Source organism: Mobula birostris, chromosome 14, assembly GCF_030028105.1.
Source record: "Mobula birostris isolate sMobBir1 chromosome 14, sMobBir1.hap1, whole genome shotgun sequence".
NCBI classification, from domain to species: domain Eukaryota; kingdom Metazoa; phylum Chordata; class Chondrichthyes; order Myliobatiformes; family Myliobatidae; genus Mobula; species Mobula birostris.
The window spans coordinates 9376442-9402855 of NC_092383.1; the positions used below are offsets into that span (position 1 = coordinate 9376442).

General features: G+C 37.7%; 1 protein-coding gene across 7 annotated transcripts in view; it reads left to right on the plus strand.

The window, feature by feature from the left end:
* The window catches only part of LOC140209689 (D-glucuronyl C5-epimerase-like), an 88780-nt gene that overhangs the window by 38168 nt on the left and 24198 nt on the right, over positions 1–26414 (plus strand). For 3 of the 7 annotated variants that reach the window (XM_072278063.1, XM_072278068.1, XM_072278062.1), the window contains one exon: positions 24775–25400. In XM_072278063.1, the coding sequence (XP_072134164.1) occupies positions 24775–25400 (626 nt within the window). Of the gene's footprint in view, positions 1–7857; positions 7937–11380; positions 11509–19732; positions 19893–24774; positions 25401–26414 lie in introns of all 7 variants that reach the window. The other 4 variants (XM_072278066.1, XM_072278064.1, XM_072278065.1 and 1 more) reach the window with 3 other exon arrangements.

Genomic DNA, 26414 nt, shown 5'->3' on the forward strand with positions numbered 1-26414 from the left:
TTAAGATGATCATTTTGCCCAAAGTTTTGTATATATTCCAATCGGTTCCAATTTTCATCCCAAAATCTTTTTTTGATAACGTAGATTCTAAAATTTCCTCATATATTTGGCAGAATAAAAATCCTAGGTTAGGAAAAAGGTATCTACAGAAATCTAAAAAGGAGGGGGGGCTTGCCCTCCCGAATTTTAGATTTTATTACTGGGCAATTAATATTCGATATTTAAAATTTTGGTTACGCAATTTGGACGTATCTTTAAACCCTCATTGGGTAAATCTTGAATCTAATTCATTACAAGGGTTTTCCTTGGATTCGGTTTTAGGAACTTCACTTCCTTTTACTTCTTTTAAATTATATAAACAAATGAATAACCCAATAGTTAAGCATACTTTACGTATATGGTTTCAATTCCGAAGATTCTTTGGGTTTAATCAATTTATTCTAGCAAGTCCCATTATATCAAATTTTCTTTTTCAACCTTCCACGATGGATCAAGCTTACTTTGATTGGAAAACCAAAGGTATAATATCTTATCGCGATTTATTTTTGGATAATTGTTTTATGTCTTTTGATCAACTCTCTAATAAATATAATTTACCCAGATCTCACTTTTTTAGATATTTACAGATTAGAAACTTTTTAATTACTGTTTCCCCTAATTTTCCACACCCATATCCAATGGACATTTTGGAAAAAATCTTAGATTTAAATCTCTCTCAGAAAAGTGTAGTAACAATTATTTATAATATAATTATGAATTTATGTCCTGATGCTTCTAATAAAATTAAAGCTGACTGGGAAAGAGAACTTGAGATTAATATACCGACTGAAAAATGGGAAAAAATTCTTCAGTTGGTGAATTCATCCTCTGTATGTGCTAAGCATAGGTTGATACAGTTTAAGGTACTGCACAGGGCTCATATGTCCAAAGATAAACTATCTCGTTATTACTCATATTAATCCAATATGTGACAGATGTCATTCCGAGATAGCTTCTTTAACCCACATGTTTTGGTCAAGTCCCTTGTTGGAGAAATATTGGAAAGATATTTTTGATATTATTTCAACGGTCCTAAACATAGACTTACAACCTCATTCAATTACTACTATCTTTGGACTACCAATGATAGACTTAAATAATTTAACCTCTTCATCACGAAGGATGATTGCATTTCTTTCTTTAATGGCTAGAAGGTCCATTTTGTTGAATTGGAAAGAGATTAACCCTCCTAAGGTATTTCATTGGTTTTCACAAACTATGTTGTGTTTGAATTTGGAAAAAATTAGAAGTGCAGTTTATGACCCCTCCATTAAGTTTGAAAAAACTTGGAGGCCATTCATTCAGCATTTTCACTTGATGTAATTTGATCATTTCCAAACTTGTTTTATCTCTCTGTACTGTTGTTGGAGGGGAATGGAGTCGTCGATGCTGAGGTTTTCTTCTTTTCCATTTTTAAGTTGTTAGTTTTGCCCAAGTCTTTTAGTTTAGTTGATTAGTTCTGTTTTTCTTTGGGGATGGCTTTTTTTTTTCTTTTGGTTTTGTTTTTTTTTCTTTTTCATGATTTTTTTTCAGTTTTTTTTTTGATTTGTATTATCCGTTGTCAGTTCTACATGATTGGGAGCTTTGTTAACTTACACTATTTGATTTTACAATTACTTTTCCTAAGTGTATCAATATTTCTCCTACTATTTGTATTATTGCTATGTTTTGTTTCTATACTTCGAAATTAATAAAGAGATTGAAAAGGATTTTCCTAATCAACCTTCATGTTAAAATCTCCCATGACTATCATAACATTACCCTTTTGGTAATGGATCTCAAGAGTGAGTTTGAATGCCATGCGAGTTAGCTTTTTAGAGCAGTTTGGTGTTTAGCCTACCAGTGGATCAGCTATACTGGATTGGGTGTTATGTAATGAACCGGAGGTGATTAGGGAGCTTAAGGTAAAAGAACCCTTAGGAGGCAGTGATCACAATATGAGTTTAACTTAAAAATTTATAGGGAAAAAGTGAAGTCATACATAGCAGCATTTTAGTAGAGTAAAGGAAATTGCATTGGTATGAGAAAGGAGTTGGCTGAAGTAAATTGGAAGGAGATGATGGCAGAGCCGCAATGGCATGAGTTTCTGGGGAAAAAATGAGGAAGGTTCAGGATAGATGTATTCCAGAAACGAAAAAATACTCAAGGGGCAAACTGTGGCTGACATGAGAAGTCAGAGTTAATGTAAAAGCAGAAGAGAGGGCATACAACAAAGCAAAAATTAGTGGGAAGATGGCGGATTGGAAAGCTTTTTAAAAACCTATGGAGAACAACTAGAAGAATCATTAACAGGGAAAAGATGAAATATAAAAGCAGGTGAGCAAAATATATCAAAGTGGATAGCAAAAGCTTTTTCAAGTATGTAATAAATAAATAAGATGAGAATGGATATAGGACTGCTATAAAATGAGGCGGGAGAAATAATGGGGGACAAGGAGATGGCAGATGAACTAAATGAGCATTTTACATCAGTCTTCACTGTGGAAGACACTAGCAGTGTGCCAGATGTTGAAGAATGTGAGGGAAGAGAAGCTAGTGTAGTTACTATTACAAGGGAGAAGGACAAAAAGCTGAAAGCCCTAAGGACACGCAAGCCACCTTGACCAGATGAACTGGACCCTAGGGTTCTGAAAGAGGTTGCAATGGAGATTGTGGAGGTATTAGTAATAATCTTTCAAAAATCATTGGACTCTGGCATGGTGCCAGAGGACTAGGAAATTGCAAATGTCACTCCATTCTTTAAGAAGGGATGAAGGCAGCAGAAAGGACATTATGGACCAGTTAACCTGACCTCAGTGGTTGAGAAGATGTTGGAATCAATAGTTAAGGATGAAGTTATGGAGTACTTGGTGACACAGGACAAGATTAGGACAAAGTCAACATGGTTTTATTAAGATAAAATTTTGCCTGACGAACCTGTTGGAATTTTTTGAGGAGATTATAAGTAGGATAAATAAAGGATATGCAGTGGATGTTGTATATTTGAACTTTCAGAAGGCCTTTGACAAGGTAGCAGACATGGGGCTGCTTACCAAGCTAAGAGCCCATGGTATTACAGGAAAGATGCATGGTTAGAGCATTGGCTGATAAGAGACAGCGAGTGGGTATATCAGTGATTTAAATGATGAAATAGATGGCTTTGTTGCCAGGTTTGCAGATGGATCAAAGATTGGTGGAGGGGCAGGTAGTGTTGAGGAAACAGGTAGGCTGTAGAAGGACTTGAACGGATTCATAGAATGGGCAATAAGGTGGCAAATGAAATACAATGGTGGAAAATGCATGGTCATGCACTTTCGTGGTAGTAATAAATATGCATACTATTTTCTAAATGGGGAGAAAATCCAAAAACTCTGAGATGCAAAAGGACTGGGAGTCCTTGTGCAGAACACCATAAAGGTTAACTTGCAGTTTGAGTCGGTGGTGAGGAAGGCAAATGCAATGTTGGGGTTCATTTCAAGAGGTCTAGAATACAAGAGCAGAGATGTGATGCTGAAGGTTTATAAGGCACTGGTGAGGCCTCACCTTGAGTATTGTCAACAGTTTTGGGCTCCCATCTAAGAAAAGATGTTCTGACATTGGAGAGGGTTCAGAGGAGGTTCACAAGGATGATTCTGGAAATGAAAGGGTTATCATATGAGGAACATTTGATGGCTCTGAGTCTGTACTTGCTGAAATTTAGAAGGACGGTGGGGGGGGGGCGGAATCTCATTGAAACCTTCAAATGTTGAAAGGCCTAGAAGGGATAGATGTGGAAAGGATGTTTACCATGGTGGGGATAAGAGGGCACAGCTTCAGGATAGAGAGGTGTCCATTTAAAACAGATGCGAAGAAATTTCTTTAGCCAGAGGATGGTGAATTTGTAGAATTTGTTACCACCAGCAGCTGTGGAGGCCAGGTCGCTGGATGTATTTAAGGCAGAGATTGATAGCCTATTGACTGGCCACGGCATTGAAGACTGGGGAGTGGAACTGAGGAGGGGAAAAAAGGATCAGCCATGATTGAATGGAAGAGAACTCGATGAGCCAAATGGCTAATTCTGCTCCTATGTCTTACGGTCTAACAAATATTGACATAGACTCAATGGGCCAAATGATTACTTCCTAAATCCTATTGGAAATGTAGTATAAAAACCATACTGGAATCACTTTGGAAGTTAGTCAGCTTTGTGGAAGGAGAAATGGTCAACTCTAAGGCCAAAGAACCTTCATCAGAATTGGGAAAGAGGAAAAAAAATTACGATTATGTTTGATAAAAGCTGTGGGAGGAATGAATAGGACAAGAATCATCTGTATAATGAGACGAGGGTTATCATGACAGTAATTCATAGGTGGAAAATTTTAGTTGATGAGAGAAGGGATGAAAACATGAATTATCATCAAAGCAGTGAATTAAGGGCAGGTTGGAGAGTGAGAATGAGTGTAGAAACTGTGAAATGCAGAACTGTAGGAAATGCCAGCAAGATGGGCTGTGCTGTTGGAAAGAGACAAACTGGACTATCATTATAAATGGATGACTTGCACTGTCCAGTTCTGGTACAAATGGACCAAGCCAGTTATCCAAACTGTAGAATTTGATGGTGAGCCTGGACTCAACTGCATGTGGTAAGGTGTGTGCTTTGTGGAGCATTTCCTTTTGGTGTGCAGTGATGGTCCTGACCTTCCTACTGCTTACCATTTCACTTCCCCACTTTGTGCCACTCTGACCTACTTGCCTGTGGCCTCCGGTTTTGTTATAAGAAGCAAACATTACATTGAGAATCACACATCTCATCTTTCATCTGGGCATATTGTAGCCTTTGTCTCCATGTCATTTACAACAATTCCAGGTAACCTGCTCTTTCCTGTTTAAACAATTGGTTTTCTTTAATACACTTACCCAGAAAGGAGGTTGAGGTTGGTGTCCACTGATTGAAAATTGTAACAGGGATAAACAACAATGGAGACACAAGACTGTTGACACTGGAAGCTGGAGCAAAACAAAAACAGCTGGAGGAGCTTCCTTTCTGTCTTTCCTCTACTTTCAGTCCAGATGAATGGTCTTGACTCAAATAAAGTTGCCTAGCCATTTTTCTCCATGGATACTGTATGACTTGCTGAGCCTACTTTTTGATCCAGAATGTTGGCTTCAATTTTACAATGTTTAATACTAGGTTATGGACAACTATCTTGATTGATTTTGATGGAGTCAAAAGAATTGGCAAGAAGTAAAGTTGGATGTCTTGTTAAAATTATGCTATATTTTTGAATGGTGTTACTGAAGCTCTGTATGAGTTAAGAAATGATAAGGCTTAGAATGTTTCCTTGACATATCAGAAGTGACATTGTTAATGTTGTAAGATGCTCTTGATAATCATTATCGCTGATAACTCTATGGTTAGGGCACTAAGGCTCAGTTGTATGTTTTAAATTAAACTGAGTTTCCCATTTCAATATCTTTCACACGAGTAGTTGCAACCAGTGTGAGGCATTTGAATGGTATCCAGTTTAAAAAGTCTGTGTAAGAAGGTATATTAAGAATTATAGAAAAGGAAAAGCTTAAAGCATTAATGCAGTTCTTTGAGAACAACTAATTTTATTTGAAAACTGCTACATTATGAAAATAATTAGATCACAATTACAATTTTTTAGTTTAAATGGATTCCTTTTTTTTTTTACAATGGATTAGTCGATTTCTCATTCCCCCACCACCTGCCCTTCCTGCCTTTCTGTCTGCATATAATTACTCTTTGAGAATAATGCACAGAGGGAAATGAAAGATGTGATTGCAAATGAGAAGCTAAGCAAATCAAAAGGTCCCAGTCTTATTTTGTGTTCATTGATGGTAGAGCAAAAGGCATGTTGGAAGCAATGCCAGTTAAACAGACTGCTTTTCTTCCAGAATACATGCAGCTCTTGTGAGTAGTTAGAATTATACTTAGCCAAGCATATCCACTTGTCATCTTGTGTGAGTGAACTTTGCATTTGGGATTGTTACTTTTGATAACATATCATCTCTCTGCACTACTAGTTACAAAATGTATTGGCAGCTGTAATTAACTTTCTGGCTCGTGGTCACCATTTTCTGAGTAACACATATTTCCGATTAATGATCTTTGGTCATCATCCAGAAATGTTGATTCTTGTATCTTTTTCCACAGATGCTTCCTGATCTACTGAATATTTCCAGTCTATTTCAGATTTTATTTTTCATGTGGAATGCTTCTAATATTTTAATCCTTGCCTTTCCAGGTGGATTGGCACAGTTAGGATTTAAGTCCCCATCTTCTGGGTGGCAGTGAATATTGAACTCTGATTTCAGCAAAAGAAATACCAGGAATGGGAAGTGTGGTTTTTCTTTATACAACTAATCACTTGAAATGGACATCAAAAGAAAACTGTAGATGCTGGAAATTGGAAACAAAAAGAATCCAGGAAAGGCTGCAGCTATAGAAAATTAAGCAGTTAATGTTTCAGATCAAAGACACTACATCAGAGCTGAGAAAGATAAGTTGCTGTGCTTGGCAGAATTTGTCTGATGGAGTGAAATAATGTAGCCATTGAAGGGCTGTTAAGATCTTTTCTCTGTGTAAAGGGTTGCTAATGTTTAAGTATGGGTGACTTTGTACAATATGACCTACTGGGGCATGCCAAACAGATGAATATCCAGATGAAAGAAAAAGGATGCAACCAAAAACAAACCTGGTTTAAGAAAAATGTAAGCTTGACTCTGAACATTTAAGATTTTGTTAAACATCTTAAACGTTCAGAGTTTGTGTATATTTTTTAAACTGAAGTTTTTTACATGCAAAAAAATTAACCTGAGACCTTTTCCAATATCATATTTGAAATGTGTTGTGTAAGTACGCAGAAGCAAATTATCTGATCTTTATTGGATTTGTATTTAGATGAAGCAGATTAGCTTTTATGATATAGTTAACTGAAATATTTTATTATACAATTAATGAATATTGCCTTGAATGCCTTTCAAAAATATTAATGCAGATCTTAACATTAGTTTTTCCTTGGATTAGGTTAAAGCATTTGCCAGATTTTAAGATTTTATCGAGTGGACACAGATTTATTTCTTAATATTATCCAAGGTACCAAATCTGGTCTTGCAGTTGTTCTTTGAACAATGAGGCAATGATATTGACCAAATTTTGTGAGTTATGTCTTTTATGAGGATAAAATATTGCTCTTTACACATGCTTGTTAGGCTATTTTACCATTGAAGAATAGTTTTTGGCAAATTTTTCCCACTTCTATTAAAACAACTGCCCTTTGACAAATTTTTCTTTCTGTATTTTGTTTTGCAACATCCCCAGAGATTCACAAGAATCTTTTGTGATTACAATAGCCACCTTCTGCAATATATTCAGAGAAGTGCTAACAATCTTTTAAATGGAATCAAATGTCATCAATATCTCAGCTACAAACTAGCATGAATCGTTATTTTGCATTTAAATGTCTAATTCAGGGGATATCTATTAATAATTTCAATATTCACCTTGTGCTACTAATTGTTTGCCACATCTTAGATTAACTGAAATGTCTAGCTGAAGTCTTTACTATTTGGTAATAAATTGTTCATCCTCGAAGCAAGCTAAGAGTAGACTGGTTGCAATTAATACTTCCAAAGATAATTTCTACCCAATTGATGGACTTGGGCTGAAGCTTCGCCTAGCCCAGTGGGTAACTGTGCACGATCTCTTAGTGATATTTGCAGAAGAGGAATTTTTGCCAGCTTAGTCCTAGTTTTAATCAAAGGAGGAATTATGAATCTCATGGTGTTTGTGAGACAGCTATTGCAAGACTTGGTATTCTGTTTGTTTTTTCACAGTAGTGAATGCAGTACAAAGTACCTCATTGGCTGCGGTGTTCTGGAATATCTTGAAATTGTTAAAGGTGCTACATAGAAAGTAAGGCAATATTTTTGTTTTCTTGCCATCATCTTTGATACGTTGAGGATCCTGGCACAGCCACAGAACTCTTGCAACAGGCACATTTCTTTTAAAGATGTAACACTTCAGATTGTGTTGATTAAAAATGGTCACTGGAGTTCCATTTTTATTTGAATTAATGTTATTTTTATGACCTAGTATCTTTGTACTAAATTACTAGATCAACTTTAGTATAAAGGTAACTTCAAAGGTGGGAGTCACAGGCAATGATTTTCTTTAGTCCCCTACACAGTACTGTTGGATTAGTGCAATTGGATCTTCATGAAAATAAATTAAGCATTTGTTGTCGCTGCCCATTATTTATAGTCTTAGTGTAAATCTATAATATTGGAAAGTCAATTTCAATAACCACTTCCACAGTTTAATGTCTTGTGAACCCAATTCTGGCAGGTTGAACCTTTGACTGTATTTATAAAATGATTATTTTGCAGATCTAATCTGTGATTAGTATCCATTGTTTAATGTGATCTAACCACTTGTTTTTCAGAGTTCATCAAATTAAATTTAATTGTACAGCTTGTATCAGAAAATATTTTCTGTTTTACTACTTCTCCCATCAAATTCCAAGACTGAGAACAGAACATTGAACAGCAGAGGCTCTTTGGCCCAGCATGTCTTTGTCAAGAAGATGTCTAGTTTGACTAATGCCTTTTGCTTGCACATAATCCATATTTCTCCTTTTCTTGCATATTCATGTGGCATTGGTATCTGAAAGTATCTTGTACACCACTATCATAGCTGCTTCCATTACCACTGCTGGCAGTGGCTTACAGATACACCACACTGTTTTATTTTTTAAAAACTTGTTCCACTCATCCCCTCTTAACCTTTAAAGCTATGGTCATTAGCATTTGGGAAAAATATTCTGATTGTGTACCTTCTCAGTACCTCTTATAATTTTATTTAGTCCGTTACGTACCCCGTAACTGGGTTGCCAAACCAGCAGAAATGGACCACTCGTTGGAGTCTGGATTACTAGGAACTAATAAAATTTTATTAAAGAAATAAGTAACACAGTACTCTAATCGTAAGGATATAAATGCAACAGGTTAGCAATGATAATACACACATGTACATAGAACTAGGGTAATAGGAATCAAACCAAGCTCTATCGCAGTCTAGGGGTAAAATGATTAGTCTTAAGTGACGCAGAGTTCAGTTCAGCTTAGTACAGTTCGCAGTAATCGCTGTTGTGCCGTTGGGGGGGGGGAATACAGTTTGATTCAGGCAGACCTTTGATGTTCTTCGCAGTTGGTTTCGGGCGGACCCTTTTATGTCTTCTATCCCGCTGTGGTCACCGACTGTGATCCTTCCGTTCCGGATACGACCGTTCTTCCGCGGTGAACCCGGCACCCAGGCAAGGGAAGACACACACCCCAAGTTCCCACCAATCGTACCTTTTCACCCTGTGAGTCTATGGTCGGTTCCCATGAACCGGACCTCCAAACTCGCACCAACTTGTGGGGGCACACCACTCTTCCAGGGTCTCGTGATCTCATGGTGTGTCCCGTGCCTTAGCGAACCTGTTCTTTTTATCCCCCTGCTGGGGTATCGCCTGTCCATCAAACTTCAAACAGTTCAGGTTCAAAGCAACCGGTCTCTCAATATTCTGAATTGTGTTTCTTTTCCGTTAATCTCTCTCTCCTCTCTCATTAACATTTTGAACATTTCTCCGTTGTCTCCCTTATCTCTCTCATTAGCATCAATCATCTGATAACTTGGTTTGGCGTCACAAGTCTCTCAGCCCCTCAACTCCAGAGAAAACAAACCAAGTATGCCCAAACTTTCCTTATTACAGTACTCCCTAATCCTGGCAGTGTCCTAGTAAACCTCTTCTGAAGCTTTTCCAAAGCCTCCACATGCTTCCTATAATAGGGTGACCAGAACTGTGTACAAAAATCCAACTGCAGCCTAACCAAAGTTTACTTTTATTTATTTAGACAAACAGCAGGAATAGGTTCTTCTAGCTGCATTGCTCAGTAACCACCGACAACCACCGATTTAATCCTAACCTAACTACAGGGCAATTTATGATGGCCATTTAACTTAACTGGTATGTCTTTGGACTGTGGAAGGAAACCAGAGGACCCAGAGAAAACCCTTGCATTCTATGAGGAGGACACGGAGATTCCTTACAGAGGGTACCAGGATTGAACTCTGAGCTCCGACACCACAAGTCATGCTATCCACTGCAGTGTAACTTGCTCACTGTTATGCTCTATGCCCATAGTGATACAAGCAAGCATGACAAACATCTTCGCCACTCTAAGCTTTTCTACTTATGATGTCACTTTTGGGGAGGAAAAGACTTCGAGCCCACGATCCCTATGTAACTCAGTGTAACTCAACTATCCAAGGACCTGTCATAAACCGTATAGTTTGACTCTTGCATAGTGTGACTTCCTAACATGCCACACTTCGCGTTTATCTAGATTAAACTCTGGGCAAAAGAATACCCAGAAATAATTAATTTCTTCAAACTATGAATTAATTTGTCTTCATGATGGCCATTTCCTTACCGTAAGTGCTTACTAACCTACATTGTGCTCTGTTTTTGCTGAAACTTTAGTTTTAAAGTTTGCAACCGTATTGAACCTGTAGCCCCTACATTCCTCAGATTTTTCTGTCCCTCTGACAGGGTGATGAACCTATGGCATGTGTGCCCAACATAGCAATGCAAAAAAATTTGTTGGCACATTGTCACCTTTGATTCTTTAAACTCCATCTACTCTTCATTTAATTAATTAACAGTAAAACAATGAGTGCATGTAAATAAGCACCGGGACTTAACCTTTCTCCTTAAAGTCCATAATTATACCTATTAATTCATTAAACAATGATGATCTCTGCTCAAAATTACTACATTTGTAAGATTTTTTTGAAGAAAATGATTATTGCCAATTTGGGCACGTGCTTTCAGAAAGGTTTTTCCACCAATGCTCTAACATGTGCCAGTCTTTGGTGTTTTCATAAACCTTCCTTTGTAACCAAGCCTTGGGTCACTGGTCATTATAATTCCCTTTCATATTTCAAATTGTTAATGCAGACATTATTGTAACATCTAATGCCCAAGGAATTTGAGGGGAAAAATACCTTGCACTTAACTAATACATTCTTCCATCAAAATTTCATCACTGTGAAATATTCATCTGAAACATTAATTGAATTTTATGCTATAAATTAGAAAATAAAGATCAAGAAAAATCACCTTGCCAACTCTAGCACCAGATTTTTGTTTATTTGGTGATACAGTGCGGAGTTGGCCCTCCTGGCCCTTTGAGCCACACCACCCCGGCAAACCTGATTAACCCTAACCTAATCATGGGACAATTTATAATGACCAATTAACCTACCCAATGATGTAGAACTGTTATTCAATATGTTACTTTTTTTTTATTCCAGTGTTCATTTATTGGAGATCAGAATACAAAAAAACAAGTTTAGATATACTTTTTCTACAAAAAAAATGATGACATTTGCCTGTACTGCTTAATTATTCATGGAGCTAACCTACTGATAAAGTGAAAAAGGTGAGTTCATGTATTCTTTCTTTCTTGGCATAGAGATGATGCAGATATTGGATTTAAAATGTATATCTTTACAAATGCCCCTCTTAATTTGAATACAAGTAAATAGCAGGTGGAATTTGAACACCATGCAGTATGAAGGAAATAGATGTTACTGAATCATGCAATATAGTACAATTCTGTACTTGACAGATGTGCATTAAAACCATCATTTTTACTGGAATTGAGTAGGCATAAAAGAACATTGATTGCTGAAGAAAAGGAATTTGAAGTGTGAAGGAAAGATTTGAGTGATCCATATGAAGATGAGAAAGAAGGAATACGGTAATTATTCTGAAGTAGTCAACAATCTTCAACAGTAGAAGTTTCAACTTTAGCACAATGGGGTTTGCAGGTGTGATATTGATTTAATTTTGATTGAATTAGGACGCTCAAAGCAGCTGTGCAGGTTGACTCTGTGGTTAAGAAGGCATATGGTGTGTTGGCCTTCATTAATCATGGAATTGGATTTAGGAGCCGAGAGGTAATGTTGCAGCTATGTAGGACCCTGGTCAGACCCCACTTGGAGTACTGTACTCAGTTCTGGTCGCCTCACTACAGGAAGGATGTGGAAGCCGTAGAAAGGGTGCAGTGGAGACTTGCAAGGATGTTGCCTGAATTGGGGAGCATGCCTTATGAAAACAGGTTGAGTGAACTTGGCCCTTTCTCCTTGGAGCAACGGAGGATGAGGGGTGACCTGATAGAGGTGTATAAGATGATGAGAGGCATTGATTGTGTGGATAGTCAGAGGCTTTTTCCCAGAGCTGAAATGGTTGCCACAAGAGGTCACAGGTTTAAGGTGCTGGGGAATAAGCACAGAGGAGATGTCAGGGGTAAGTTTTTTTACTCAGAGTGGTGAGTATGTGGAATGGGCTGCCGGCAACGGTGGTGGTGGCGGATACGATAGGATCTTTTAAGAGACTTTTGGATAGGTACATGGAGCTTAGAAAAACAGAGGTCTGTGGGTAAGCCTAGTAATTTCTAAGGTAGGGACATGTTCGGCACAACTTTGAGGGCCGAAGGGCCTGTATTGTGCTGTAGGTTTTCTGTTTCTATGAAACAGAATTTGAACATGACATGTGTTCTTTTAGTCATCGGTAGTCAGAAGAACGGAAAGAATGGATTTGGTGTAAAACACATGTTGTAATGTCTTGAGGTTCAAGTCAAAGATGGGAGAGTTCTAAAACCAAATTTACAAATTATGGTAATCATATATTAGTAGTAGTTCAATCGCTCAAGCAGAGTATGATGTTCTCCTAAGTGGTTATTCCCTTAATGGAGAATGCCTTTTTGTGCCTTTGTTGAACGTAGGGAGGCTGATGCATGGGCAGCCGCCACACGGTCCTTGACAGGTCAGGGTCAAGGTTCAGTGGCGTGGCATGCAATATGATTTGGGACCCTTCACTGCTGTAGTCTTCCTTCTCCATAACTGCCATTGTGATGTGTTATTTTCTACTGCCTGCTTCACTATTGAGGTATTGGTTGGATCACTTTGTCTGGAACCACCCCTTTGACCTTACTGCTAGCAGTGACCCTACCAACTGCTCAGCTCCATTATATGACAGCATCATGTAATAATGTAATAGTATGACATGGTAGTTAATGTTATGAGATTTTGTTTGGAACTTCCTCATGTTTACCCTTTAACAAGGGCCAAAAAATAGAAAAGGTACCTTCTGCTGTTTCCACATGTACTCTGACTTTGTTTTGGATTTCCTGTAATCTTCACTTCCAATATTTGTTTTTAACCTGATATTTTTTTAAATTTGAGCAATGATTTTACCAAGGACTGCTCTATTTTTTAATCACTGCCATTTCTATATTCCCCATTTTATTTCCCAATCCTATCCTCCTGAAGATCAATGTTTCTTAAGCTGCTACTTCTGTTGAAGTTCTTTATTGCAAACAAGAGAGAATCTGCAGATGCTGGAAATCCAAGTAACACACAAAATGCTAGAGGAGCTCAGCAGGCCAGGCAGCATCTATGGAGAAAAGTACAGTCGACGTTTCGGGTCAAGTCCCTTCGGCAGTACAGGAGTCCTCATCATCTTTTTCTCCAGTCCTGCCGAAGGGTCTCAGCCTGAAACGTGGACTTTACTTTTCTCCGTAGATGCTGTGAGCCCTACTGAGTTCCTCCAGCATTTTGTGTATGTGTTGCTTGAAGTTTTTTATTGTCTGTTTTTATTTGTGTACACTAATACACTATCTACTCCTTCATTAATTTTTATTTTGTCATCCTTTGCTGTTTTTTAAAAATTGTCTTAGCCTGTTGCCTCCCAACAGTCTGTGTGACATCATAAGTCTCTTTCAGTTCTGTACCTTCCTTGACTCTAGTTAACCACTTGTAGTGTATTCTTCTTGTATATCCTTTCTTTTTCACCAGAACATGCGACGTTGAGACTTATGAATTGTCTCCGTAAATGTCTGTTACTGTTATGTCAATTATTTCTGTTTCAGCCAACCCTGTCCTCATTATTGTTTGAATTTAAGTTTGACACTAGTTTCTCATCTTCCTACTGAATCTGAAATTCTGCCATGCTATGATTTCTTTTCTAGGGATGGTTTAATATGAGAGGTTTAATTATTTTCTTTCCAATGCACTATACCTGATCTAAAAAGCCTACTTCCTGGTTGATTTCTCAATGTATTCTCCAATAAATTATCCCACATAGACTGATGTTTTAATATTATCTTGCCAGCTTGATTTGGCCAATTCTGTATGATGGCTAATATATTGGGGGGTGGGGGGGGGAATTACTTTTTGGAAAGATCACAAATATTTTTTTTTTGATATTGGTGTAAGACTTGAGAGATCACATTTCACATGTGTCACTTTCTCCCAAAAGAGCCAACTACTTTAATTCCTTCTCTACATGAATCTTGATGGTTTGATTAGTTTCCTGGACCTTCATTTGATTTCAAATGCTTTGGGATGCTCAAAGACAAATGCTGTGTATGAACTGATTCCTGATGTACAGCTTGAGCTTGGTCCAGCATTCCTTCAAAAGTCCCATCCGATTCATCACCTTATTAATGATTTCTCTACTGCATTTGTAACATTTTCACTGTAGATGAACCTTGGATGTGATCTGCTGTAACACACTTGTTAGTTCTTCGAAAAAATGATGCTAGCTATGTGTGTACATTTATACAGCTGTTTGCAGTCCGTTCCTTCCGCCATCTGCTTTAGTTTCTCTGTTTCTTACTTCTAACGAGTAAACTAAATCTTCAGTTAAACTATTGCCTCTGGTGATCCATTTAAGTTGGATCAGTCACTTCAAAGTTCAATATGAATGAGTAATTTGTTACTAGGCTATATTGATGTGCAGAGATCTGTGATGACATACGATAATAAGCTTAGTTTTCCACACTTTAAAGGGAGCAAAATCACCTGTTTCAGGGTAGTTATTTCCTGTGACTTCCTGCAATTTAATCTGTTCTGTGTGCTTCTCATAATGAAAAAGGTGGCTTGTTGGCTTCAATTCCTTCCACAATTGTTTGTCTTGTAAAGTATTAATATGATTGAATTCTGCAGATGATACCATAAACCACATGAACCAACCTCTTGTAATTTATAAATGTCATCTGGATCTACGTGAGATTGCTATCGTAAAATTGCTGCCTTTTGAATTTCTAATGTAGGTTCTGGCATTGCTTATCTTGAGGTTTTCAGCTTACAGTACATCTTCAGGTAGTTTGTCAGCATAAAGATTATTTTAGACCATATGAACATAAGATACGGGAACAGAATTGTGTCATTCGGTCCATCAAGTCTGCTCCTCCTTTAGCCAATCACCCCCTACTGGGCATAAACCCCAGCAGCAACTTGTCAGAGTCGTGTCCTGGGCTGAAGGTTGGTTGGCCCTGTGGCTTCTGCTTTCACCATGTGACCTCATCCATCTTCTCGGTGAAGATCCTTCCTCTCCCAGGGATGAGGTTGTTGGTGCATCTGTTGACGTTTCTGTAGCTCTGGGTTTTTACAGGATGTGGTTGCTTGTCCCATGCCCAACCCATCTGCTTTCACAGCATGGAGGCTTAGTCACCAAGGCTATTCGGGAGAGATTGATAGATTTTTAAATGTTAGAGAGATCATAAGAGAAGATCACAGATCGCAGTAAAGCAGCAATTGTGTTAATGAATTGCAGATCTGGTTTGAGGGATCAAATAGACTATTCCCATTTTCATTCTTTGGATTCAAATGTTCATTTGGTCCTCTCAGCCCAACACTGCTATGGATTGTAAACAGCTATGACCTCAACAGTGCCTGTAGCAGTTTACTAATCACAGCCTCCCAACTTGAAACTGACCCAATCCTTATCTGCTTCCAAACCCATGTTCTGTGTGTTGTTTAGTAATCATTTTGTATGTACCTTATTAAGGGTTATTTGCAAGTCCAAATACACTACATCCTCTGGTTCCTTATCTATACTGCCAGTTGTAAGCTCATGAAAAGATTTGTCTGACATGATTACCCTATCATAAAATGTGCTTTCTCTGCCCTGCCATATTATTTTCTCTCTTCATAAATGTTGGCTGAATTGCTCTCTAACTCCAGCATTTTATGTTTAACTGTAGATTTAGGGTGTCTGCTGTGTTTTGGTTGTGGGGGAGAAATGTTACTGGACATAATCCTACTTAATTAGCATCCATATGAATTGTCCTTGGAAGATAATCTTGGCCCCTCCAGGTGGAAAGCTAGCTGTTTCTCAGTGTAGCAATTGGGCTGAGTATACACAATTCTGTTTGTACAAATCTGTTTTTGAAATTTAAAACTTTACATATTACATTCTTGTGGATTTAATTTTAACTGAAATTTCTATCAATTTTATGACTGTAATTTGAAATTGGGTCTTTTAAAATACTGAAGTGCAGTTCCTGTATTTTTGCTATGAAGTAAAAATCCCTGACTTATTCCATGCTCAGTAAAAATAAATGCATAAGCCCCAATGTGTAATTTGGCTCAATGGCAAATCTAATTGTTTCCTTGCATTAATGGAAAATATTAGAGTAATACCACTATCTTGACATTGTGCTGGATAATTATTTGATATCCCAATGTATGTTTGCGAACCATATATAGTGCAGAAAGATTTTTTTCATAATCTTATTTTCATTTTGTAGCAGGGAATGTAAAATGCTTCTGCATCTAATTTTTTTCACTTTTTAAAAATGTTCGAAGCTATTAGAGGCCGCACTCTTTTTTTTAAGACTCAGTCATACACTGACTAAGCCCAATAAGATTCTCAGGGCTGAAGACCCTTGGAGAAATTATCTCATTTTCACAGCCAGAAAAAAAATCAAATACAAAGTGTGCACTTGTGGCAGTGAGTTTACTTTCAAACTGGCACTAATTTTTTTTCCCGTCTATAAAATTCCGAATAAGCAATGCATTCAATTGCTAGTTAGGCACTTTGTATATTTCAAGCAATATGATGCATCATGATTTCTAATCTCAAAACCAATAAATGTGATTAAATATTTCATATTAACATTTGAGTTTTTAATAATTTGTCCTCCCTCCTGCAAGAGGATGAATCTCAGTTGTATTCTGTACTCATTGATAATAAATGTACTTTGAATCTTTAAATGAATTGGAAATTGGATGTAGTCAAGGCAAAGTAAAATTATGGTGGGGGGATGGTTACAAAGAATGGGTAAAATAAGTTGTTTTGGCTGTTTCATTTTTGGTTGCTATGCCATTTGGCGCACATCAGAGATGTGTGTCCCAGTTTAAGAATGGGGCATGCTTGCAAGGAACTGGTAATGAAGTATGGTTTGATTTTTTTTTTAAAAGACTAAAATGATGATAAGCCTGATGTGCTTAGGGCATGATTTTCTTGGTTGGACTCTTGGGGGTCATGGAGGAAGGACATTTTTAAAATCCTTAATTCCTGGTCTTTTTTTTGGAATGGTAATGTGACATTGCTGACTTATTTGTGCATTTAGCAATGTGCTTGAATACTGGGAATTATTTAAAAAGCTATATTTGATTATAAATTGCAGTATTGTGGAACAAAGCTGCAAGGATAAACTTACTGAAAAATTATTTGTATTAAAACACAATTTCAGACTCTACTGCAAGCTTCGGGAATAATAATCAATCAACTCTGCGGCACTGTTTGAGAAAATGTTATTGCACACTTGTCAGCAGCTGTCACAGTTTGAAATTATTATTTGTGCCATTAGCAAAGATTTTAATAGCAGTACCCATCTGGTTATTAGTTGAATTTATTGGTCCAACCCTTAAAAGGACTTGTAATTATGACAGCAATTTTCAGAGGCTGCTCACCATTTCAATGATGTGTCAAGTAACTTGCTATGGGAAACAAACTGAATCCCATGAAATTTGTTTGCTGTTGGAGCTCATAATTGTTATTAAAAAGCCATATGGTGGCAGGCCACTAGATTTTGATTCAACACTTCATGAACAATTGCTGTTTTAGGTTTGTAATATCGAGCTGGTTCATGAACTAGTGTGGTAAGTAGAATCATATAGCATGAGTGTGTATACGTAAAGACACTAGGTGGATTGACTAACACTGATTTTAGATGACCAAGATAGTGACTCCTTGTGTAATATATTAGTCCGAAGTGAAATTTAATTATTCTTGACGTCAACATAATCCTTGACTGTATCATATAATTTGCCAAGTGGTGCTTTTTTTAATACTAGTTCATCTATGCAGTAGTATAGTTTTAGGTATTTCGGGCAAAATGTCAACAACTGAAACCTGAGCTTCTGTTTGCCTTTCCAAATGTGGGTTCACAGGCAGTCGATAGCATATTTATGAAATTCTGAGATTTTTTTTATTGCTGAATGTTTCTCAGGTAAAATATTGTTGTATTATTTATATTGTGGTTTTAACTCGTGTGGGATGAACCAATATTTTACTTTGGAATATTCCAGTTTTGAAATTGTGTTTGGATCACAATCTTAAATTGGTTAGTGCTTTTGTGTTTCTTTCTCAGGTGCTTCATAATGGTTTTAAACCGTTATCTTGATGGCTTTGGCCTGTTTACTGTACCCCTTACCTTCTCCAATTTACAATGGATTTGTTTCTCGTTTTTATGAATCTGAGGGTTCCTTGACCTGAAAGGTTGGCTCTGCTTCATTCTCTGTGTAACCTATTAAATGATTCCAGCATTTTTAAAATGTTCTTCTTTCCCATGTCTTCAGTTTGTTTCTCCAAATCAAATTTTAAGTGGTTTTGATAAATTTTTCAAAGGCTGAACTGTTATGTGTGGAGAGATGCAGACAAAATCTCAGAAATTATTAAACGGTTAGTTGAAATGATCATTATCTTTTGTTAGTGGAACTGCCAAACTGAGTGGAGACCCCATACCTATTTCCATTCATCTTGTTTGCTGCTGCATCCTATGTTTTGCATTCTTTCATGTTTTGGGGATCTATAAAGTACTCCTACCTTAGTCATTTTACCCTTAGTGTTCATAGTTCAACCCCAACAGGTTCTACATTACTATCCACTGCCTCTGTATTATGTCTCAGTACCACTGACACCATCCTTGAATAACGATACTGTTGATTAGATCCTTCCCTATTTTTCTCCAAGTTCCTCTCCAGTCCAGATGGCCATCAAGCCTGACACCAGGAAGGCTACACGGCCTTCAGGAGTCTATGCAGCAGAGTCTGGTTCCCTCACTATACTAGCCACTATAACTACTACAGTTCTCCTTACTCCCCACACTTGAAAGGCTCCCTCAGTTGTGGTGCTGTGGACAGTCTGTATATCCCTGTTGTCCCCACTCTCATCCACATGGGGAGTAAGGATCTCATACCTGTTGGGTAAAAGCAAGGACTGAACCTCCTTCGGAGCTATCTTCTGGATCTCTCTACTTATCCCTTATGCAGTCACACCACCTTATTTTGGACCATTTGCCAGTTTAGAAATAGTAAATCTAAGGAGTGTCAGTCTTTCCCCCCTGCCTGATATGTCAGTGTTTGGAGCTTGGACCAGCTTGTGAACCTTAAACAAAAGTTCCTTTGCAACCATTGTTTCTGGCAAATGTGGTATTTGTTTACCAAAAGGGTGTCCATCAGTTCCCACATCATCTGTCCAGCTGTCTGTTCTAATTGGTTGAATTTATTAGTTACATTGTTTGTATCAGATGTGCCACCCGTTAAACTTCAAGAATTTGATCACATTAACGATTTCTGATTTGAATACAGGTTGAACAGCTCTTACCTGAAATGCATGGGACCGGAGTGTTTCGGTCTTCAGATTTTGGAATATTTGCATCTATATAATGCGATACCTTGGAGACGACACCCAAGTCTAAACATAAAATCCATTTATATTGCATGTACAGCTTATGCATACTCCCTGAAGGTAGTTTTATGTAATAGTATTAATAATTTTCTGCGTGAAACAATATGTACATTGAGCCAGCTGTCACTGCCTTGGCCATCCAGGTGGACAGTCTGGCTATTTGGCATGACCATCATTCTATGTGCTATTGGTAAGCAAGTCTTTGTCTTACACTTGTTCATCACACATATGTACTGATGCAGCCGTTCAATATGCTAGATTTTCATCAGCGACCTTCTTGGCAAACTCACCAATAAATTTTTCTGCTTCATGATCAGCAGATGCTTTATCACCACAAATCTTTAAAAACTTAATGCCGTGCTTTTTCTTAAATTTCTGCAACCAGCCTGCCGAATATTCACAATTGCCTTTAATTTTTAGTTTGTTGTGATAGATCTTTGCTTGTTTCATGATCAGTATACCATAAAGTGGCATCTATTTACTGTGCCATTAATGAATCCACTCTTTCAATACAAATCAAAATCTTCATTTTTTTGCTTTATGAAATGTTTTTCTATTTTTCATTAACTTCTGCTCTTTGTATACGGTACTCTGCAAGAGTCAACAGTACCTAAAACTTTTGCACAGTACCGTATTTGTCAACATGGAGTGGAGAATGAGTTTGTAAATCTGGCACGAGTAAAGGATGTTGGGAATAAATTGTGGGACAATGGCAGAGAAGGAGTGCCAGGGGTGGGGGGATGGGGTGCATTGGTGCAGACACATTTAGCCCTGAGACACCAGGGAAGGTCATTTGATTGCAAACAATTGGTTTATTGATCACTACAGAATGTCTCTCTGGTGCTTCCTGCTCCCTCCCCTCTCCCTTCCCCTTTTCCCAACCATGATTCCCTTCTCCCTGTCCCCTTCCCACTTTCAGTCCACAATAGAGACCCATATCAGAAGCAAAGTTTCAAAGGTTCAATTTATTCTCAAAGTACAATACAACTTTGCTATTCATCTTCTCCAGATAGCCATGGAATACAGAAAAACCATGGACGATGTTGAAAGAAAAGGTATAAACTACCCCCCCCCACACACACACAAAAAAGAAACTCAACTTGCAAACCACAAACCCCCCCCATCTCCTCCCTCACCCCAAAAAAGACTAACAGATCACCCACATGGAAAACAACAGCTAGAACATTAAACCCCAACCCCTCCTTCACACAAAAACTAACAGATCTCCCATCTGGAAACGAGCAGCTAGAACATCAAAAGCATAACACGTATGTTACAAATTTTTTTTTTGTGGCAGCAGTACAGTGCAATGCATAAAGTTACTGTACTAGAGAACCATTCAAGTCAGGCACTCTAATTATATAATATATATACCTAATACTTTTATTCAGAATTGTATGAGAGTCACTTCCCAGAACTGTTTGTGGTGCACAAAGGTTGCACATTGCCTGGAAACCGTCCCAGCACCTTGTGGAATTTTCCATTTGTGATGTCATGTCAGTACTCTTAGTTTTTAAAAAAAAAAAAAATCAGATTTTGGGTAAGAGGTGCTTAAGCTGTACTTGTCCAATCAGAATAGATAGATTAAATTGAAAGAAAAATACTCACCAGTTGCTTTCTGCTGTTCTGTGAGCTCATGCATGAGCACTCACAGTTAGGCTATGAAAAGTATTTCCTCTTTAAGTTGAAATTCTCTAGACAGTTTAGTGCTGGTTATCTTTTCAATTACTTTTACGTCTTTAGGTCTAAGTCTATATGACCTTTCTGTGATTTTTTTCAATGTGCTTCTCACTACACTCAGTTTCTCCCTTCTCAGAGGGGGATCAGTCTCTGGTATTCTCCATTCCAGGTGGCTGTATAAGCTAGATCACTGGACCTGTTTGAAGAGGAAATAAATATTTTTGTTAAGGGTAATGAGGACTATGGGAACCAGAATGAGGCCAGGGGTGGATCTGTCATAATTGTTTTGAATGGCAAGGCATCTCCTCTTATATTATTAATATGAAGCATAGTTTGTGAATCCTCCTTTCCTCCACTGTTGCAAGAGTGAAGTTTCATGGGGACAGCCTGTTTGTGAATATCTTTTGCAAATTTCTATTTGTGTGCCAGTCTTTTCTCCTTACTAATGTCATAGACGCATAAACTTCTATAGTATGGAAACAGGCCTTTTGATCTAACTCGTCCATTCCAACCAAGATGCCTTACTGAGCTCACTGCATTTGCCTTCGTTGGGCCCATATCACACTAAACCTTATTTACATATGAGCTAGTCTTTCAAATGTCAGAATTCCTGCCACTGACTGTAAGGAGTTTGTAAATTCTCCCCATGACTGGGGTTCTTCTGGGTGCTCCAGTTTCCCCCCACAGTCCAAAGATGTACGGGTTTGTAGGTTAATTGATCACATGGATGTAACTGGGTGGTTTGGGCTCAGTGGCCGGAAGGGTCTATTTACCGCACTGTATCTCTAAAAGAAAAATTGTACTTGACTCTACCACTTCCTTGGGTAGCCTTTTTCCTTATACCCATATTCGCTCGGGAAAACCCTGCCCCTCTCATACTAACTCCTTTTCATTCCTGTTTGAGATTTCCCCCTACAGAAGGACATGCAGCATTTCCTTGTATAGCTATAATAAATACCTTTTATTGAAGGTAGAAATGGCATTTGTGATGAATTGTACACTGAGATTAACTCAGCCTAGATTGTTAACCAAAATTAATACTCCCGTTTACTTCTGCTTGGTTAAAAAAAATCTGATACCTAATATATTGAAGTTCCATTTCACAATTCTTCACAATGAAGAGTTCTTAATCAATTCTGTGTTGCTATCAATTTTAAAATGGATCATTGATCCATTTCTCCTGAAGCAAGAATGTTGTCTACTGATAAAAATTCAATGTTCAAAATAAATTTATTATCAAAGTATGTACTGTGTATGTCATTATATACTACCTTGAGCTTCTTGCAGGTATTTACAGAAGAATGGAGAATGATGCTTTTATCAAGAATTCAGTTTTCATCTAGGGGATTTGTGTGTGATTAAATCCATTGTCTTATGGAAGTAACTAAGCTTTAATCATAGTTAATAGAAATGGTTCAAATTTTTGCTTTAGTAATTCAAATTGTCTTTCAGATAAATGAAGAAATAGCATCAGGGTTGTGTAATTTGCATGACTTGTGTCTTATGAGGAAGAAACTTGAAGTTGTAGAAAGAATAATTGATCAGCACTTGAGTTCCTCCAGCATTGTGTGTGTGTGTGTGTGTGTTACTTTGGACTTCCAGCATCTGCAAATTTTCTCATTTGTGATTTTACTTCCCCACCCCTTCCCACCCCTTCCCACCCCTTCCCACCCCTTCCACTTTCTGCAGAGATCACTCTCTCCAATTTGATCCAATCATTCCTCTCCATACATACCCTCCCTCCCCAGACACACTGCCTTGTGCAAGAGGTGTAACACCTGTCCCTACACCACCCCTCTCACCACCATCTAGGGCCCTAAACAGTCCTTCCAGGTGAGGCAATCTTTCACATACATATCCTCCAGCATTATTTATTGGCTCTGGTGTTTCTATCATGACCTCCTTTACATTAGTGAAACCAGACACAGTGTGGGCGACTGCTTCGCTGAGCACCTCTACTCTGTCCACTGTAGCCTTCTAAATTTCCTGGTTGCCAGCCACTTTAATTCTCCTCAGTCCCACATGTCCTTGGCCTCCTGTACTGCCAGGATGAGGCTGAATGCAAATTGGATGAGCAGCACCTTCTATAATGAATGGGTTGCCTACAACCTGATGTCATCATATTGAATTCTCCAACTTCCGTTAACTCTTGAGTGCTCCGGATTCCTCTCACAGTCCAAAGACATAATGGTTAATAAGTTAACTGTCCTGTGACTAGGCCAAGGTTAAATTGGTGGTTGCTGGGTGGCGTGGCTTGTGGGCTGGAGGGCCTGTTCCATGATACATCTCTAAAATAAAATAAACTGCTCTCCCCTTGTCACTTTTCTCACTTGTCCCAATCAACCTGTCTCTTTACCCCTCCTCCACATTTTCATTCTGCCCAATACCCACACACTTCCATCTGATCATCCTCCCTCCCTTTCTTTATTGCATACTACACTTCCCTCCTTAAACCTGCTACTCTTCAGTGCCAAATCCAAGTACTATGGTGACTATCTGCAGATATTGAATATAATCCTATTTGTGCTTACATGTAGTGGACTTGTTTGTATATTTGTCTGCAGTGTGTATTATTTAAATATAGACTTTTTTAAAAAAACTTGGCAGTCAGTGAGAAACCAACATTAAAAGTGTGACTCATCAAAAGTTTGTGAAATTGGTACAATGCAAATTTCCCACAAAACTCCAGTTTATTATTTTGGTTTTGACAGCCTTTAAGGATGGCTGTGGAGAGAAAGGAAGTGTCCTCTATGATATGTTCTTCAAGGGAAAGATAGCAAATTTTTCAAGGTTGTTTGTATTCAGTCTTTTTCAATGGCGACTGTCTGAAATGGGGAAGAATATTCCAGTTCCCAGCAGTCACAACTGCACCATCAAATGCAAATGGTGGCCTTTCTCCAGACTGCAATTTAGAATATATGAACATAGAAGCAATTTATGAGACTTGTTGCAAATCTTTGTGCTTTCACCAACTGCACCTTGATTTATATTGTGGCCAGTGGGTTGATGTTGAGCATAAAACTTGGACATCTATAAATACTGTGCGCAATAGCCAATGTAGAAATAATATTGTAATCATTATTCATGTTATTGTAGGTAGATTTTAAAATAATGCAGTTTCAGTTTCTGTAATGTTTGTGAGTATAGCTTGCAAACTGAAATTCTTGTTTAACAAAGTTTTAACTTTGTTGGAATGTTTGAATGCTGAAACCTTGACAATAGTTATTTTTAAATTGATGTTTTGAATGTTTTTCATATACAGGTATGATGTGAATATGCGTTGCTTGGCAGCTCGAGTTAACTACAAGACCTTGATTATCATCTGTGCTCTGTTTACGCTGGTCACTGTTCTTCTGTGGAACAAATGCTCGAGTGATAAAGCAATCCAGTTTCCGAGACACTTCGGCCACTTGGAGAACTTGGTTGGCAAAGGAGCTTTGGAGAAAAGAGAAATAGACTCTGATGATGACAACTATCTGGCTAGCCTTTTAAGAGGAGGGAAGTCTCCAGTAAAGCAGCCGTCTGCAGATGTGTCCCACCAGGAGCAGCAGAGAGCACCTCCTGTAGCTAATATTCTAAACAACAATGCCAATAAACTATTGGGTATTAAATATGAAGAGATGGATTGCTTAATAAATGATGACTACACAATAAAAGGCAGGAAAGAAGGCAATGAAGTTTATCTTCCCTTCAGCTGGATTGAGAAATATTTTGAAGTTTATGGAAAGATTGCCCAGTATGATGGTTATGATCGGTTTGAGTTTTCCCACAGTTATTCAAAAGTGTACACTCCAAGGGGTACTTATCGGCCAGATGGGGTATTCATGTCATTTGAAGGCTACAATGTGGAAGTCCGAGACCGTGTGAAGTGCATCAGTGGTGTTGAAGGTAGGTCCTGCTTTAGAAGGTGTGTCTACTCTGATTTTTCTCCATCCCAATTAATAATTCAAACCATTTTGGCAGCAACCGTAGTCCCGTTCAGAATGCTTACAAATAGAGGGATTTTTAGACTACCCACCCTATTAAGGAAATAGGAAATTTCTGTGCTGCAGGTCACAAATCTGGCATGCTTTGATAGTTCTTCTGTAAATGCCTTTTGAAGTTGCAGCATGTTCTAATGATCAGTTCAGCTCCAGAGTTTTAATTTTATACATTTCATATGACACCAGAATATAAAAAACAAATTATCTACTTGTACTTGAATAACTGGTATCTTTTTTTTTAAAAAAACAAAATATACGTGATCACCTGAGATTAGAAGATTGATTTCTGTTTGAATAGCGATGGTTGAAATGATTTGAACATTCTGATAGGTCCTGTCAAAGAGTTTGTGTTTCCACAATTCATGTTATAACCTCAGGATATCCTAAGATGATTTGCATCTTGCTTCATCTTAAATGTGGTAGTGGCCAGTTTCTTTAATAATGCTACATTATTTCTAAGAATAGAGTACAACATCTTCTGATATTTGATATTTTGGTAAAATTTGGAATCTAATTTCGAATCTAACCAACATGTCTTGTTGTGTTAGATAAAGTTCTTCAAGCATGAAATCCTCCAACGAGATATTTATATTCGAACTATTCAAATATTATGATGTACTCATCCAACATGAGTTTTTCATACTAGGTGAATTTAGTGGAGGCTATTTTTATTTTTAACATCAAATCATCTGGCTCATTGCTGTTGTTATTTTTCCCTCCATTTTGTAATCTTGGCCTTGTATCTTAAATTTTAATCACATCCTTTCTTACAAATTGCAACATTTTCCCTTAATAAAGATATCAGACTAACAGATTAATAGTGCTTTATTTTCAGTCTTTTAAATAATAGGGTTATATTTGCTACCCATCAATCTGCAAGAACCATTCCAGATTCTATAGAATTTGTATTATAATTAGA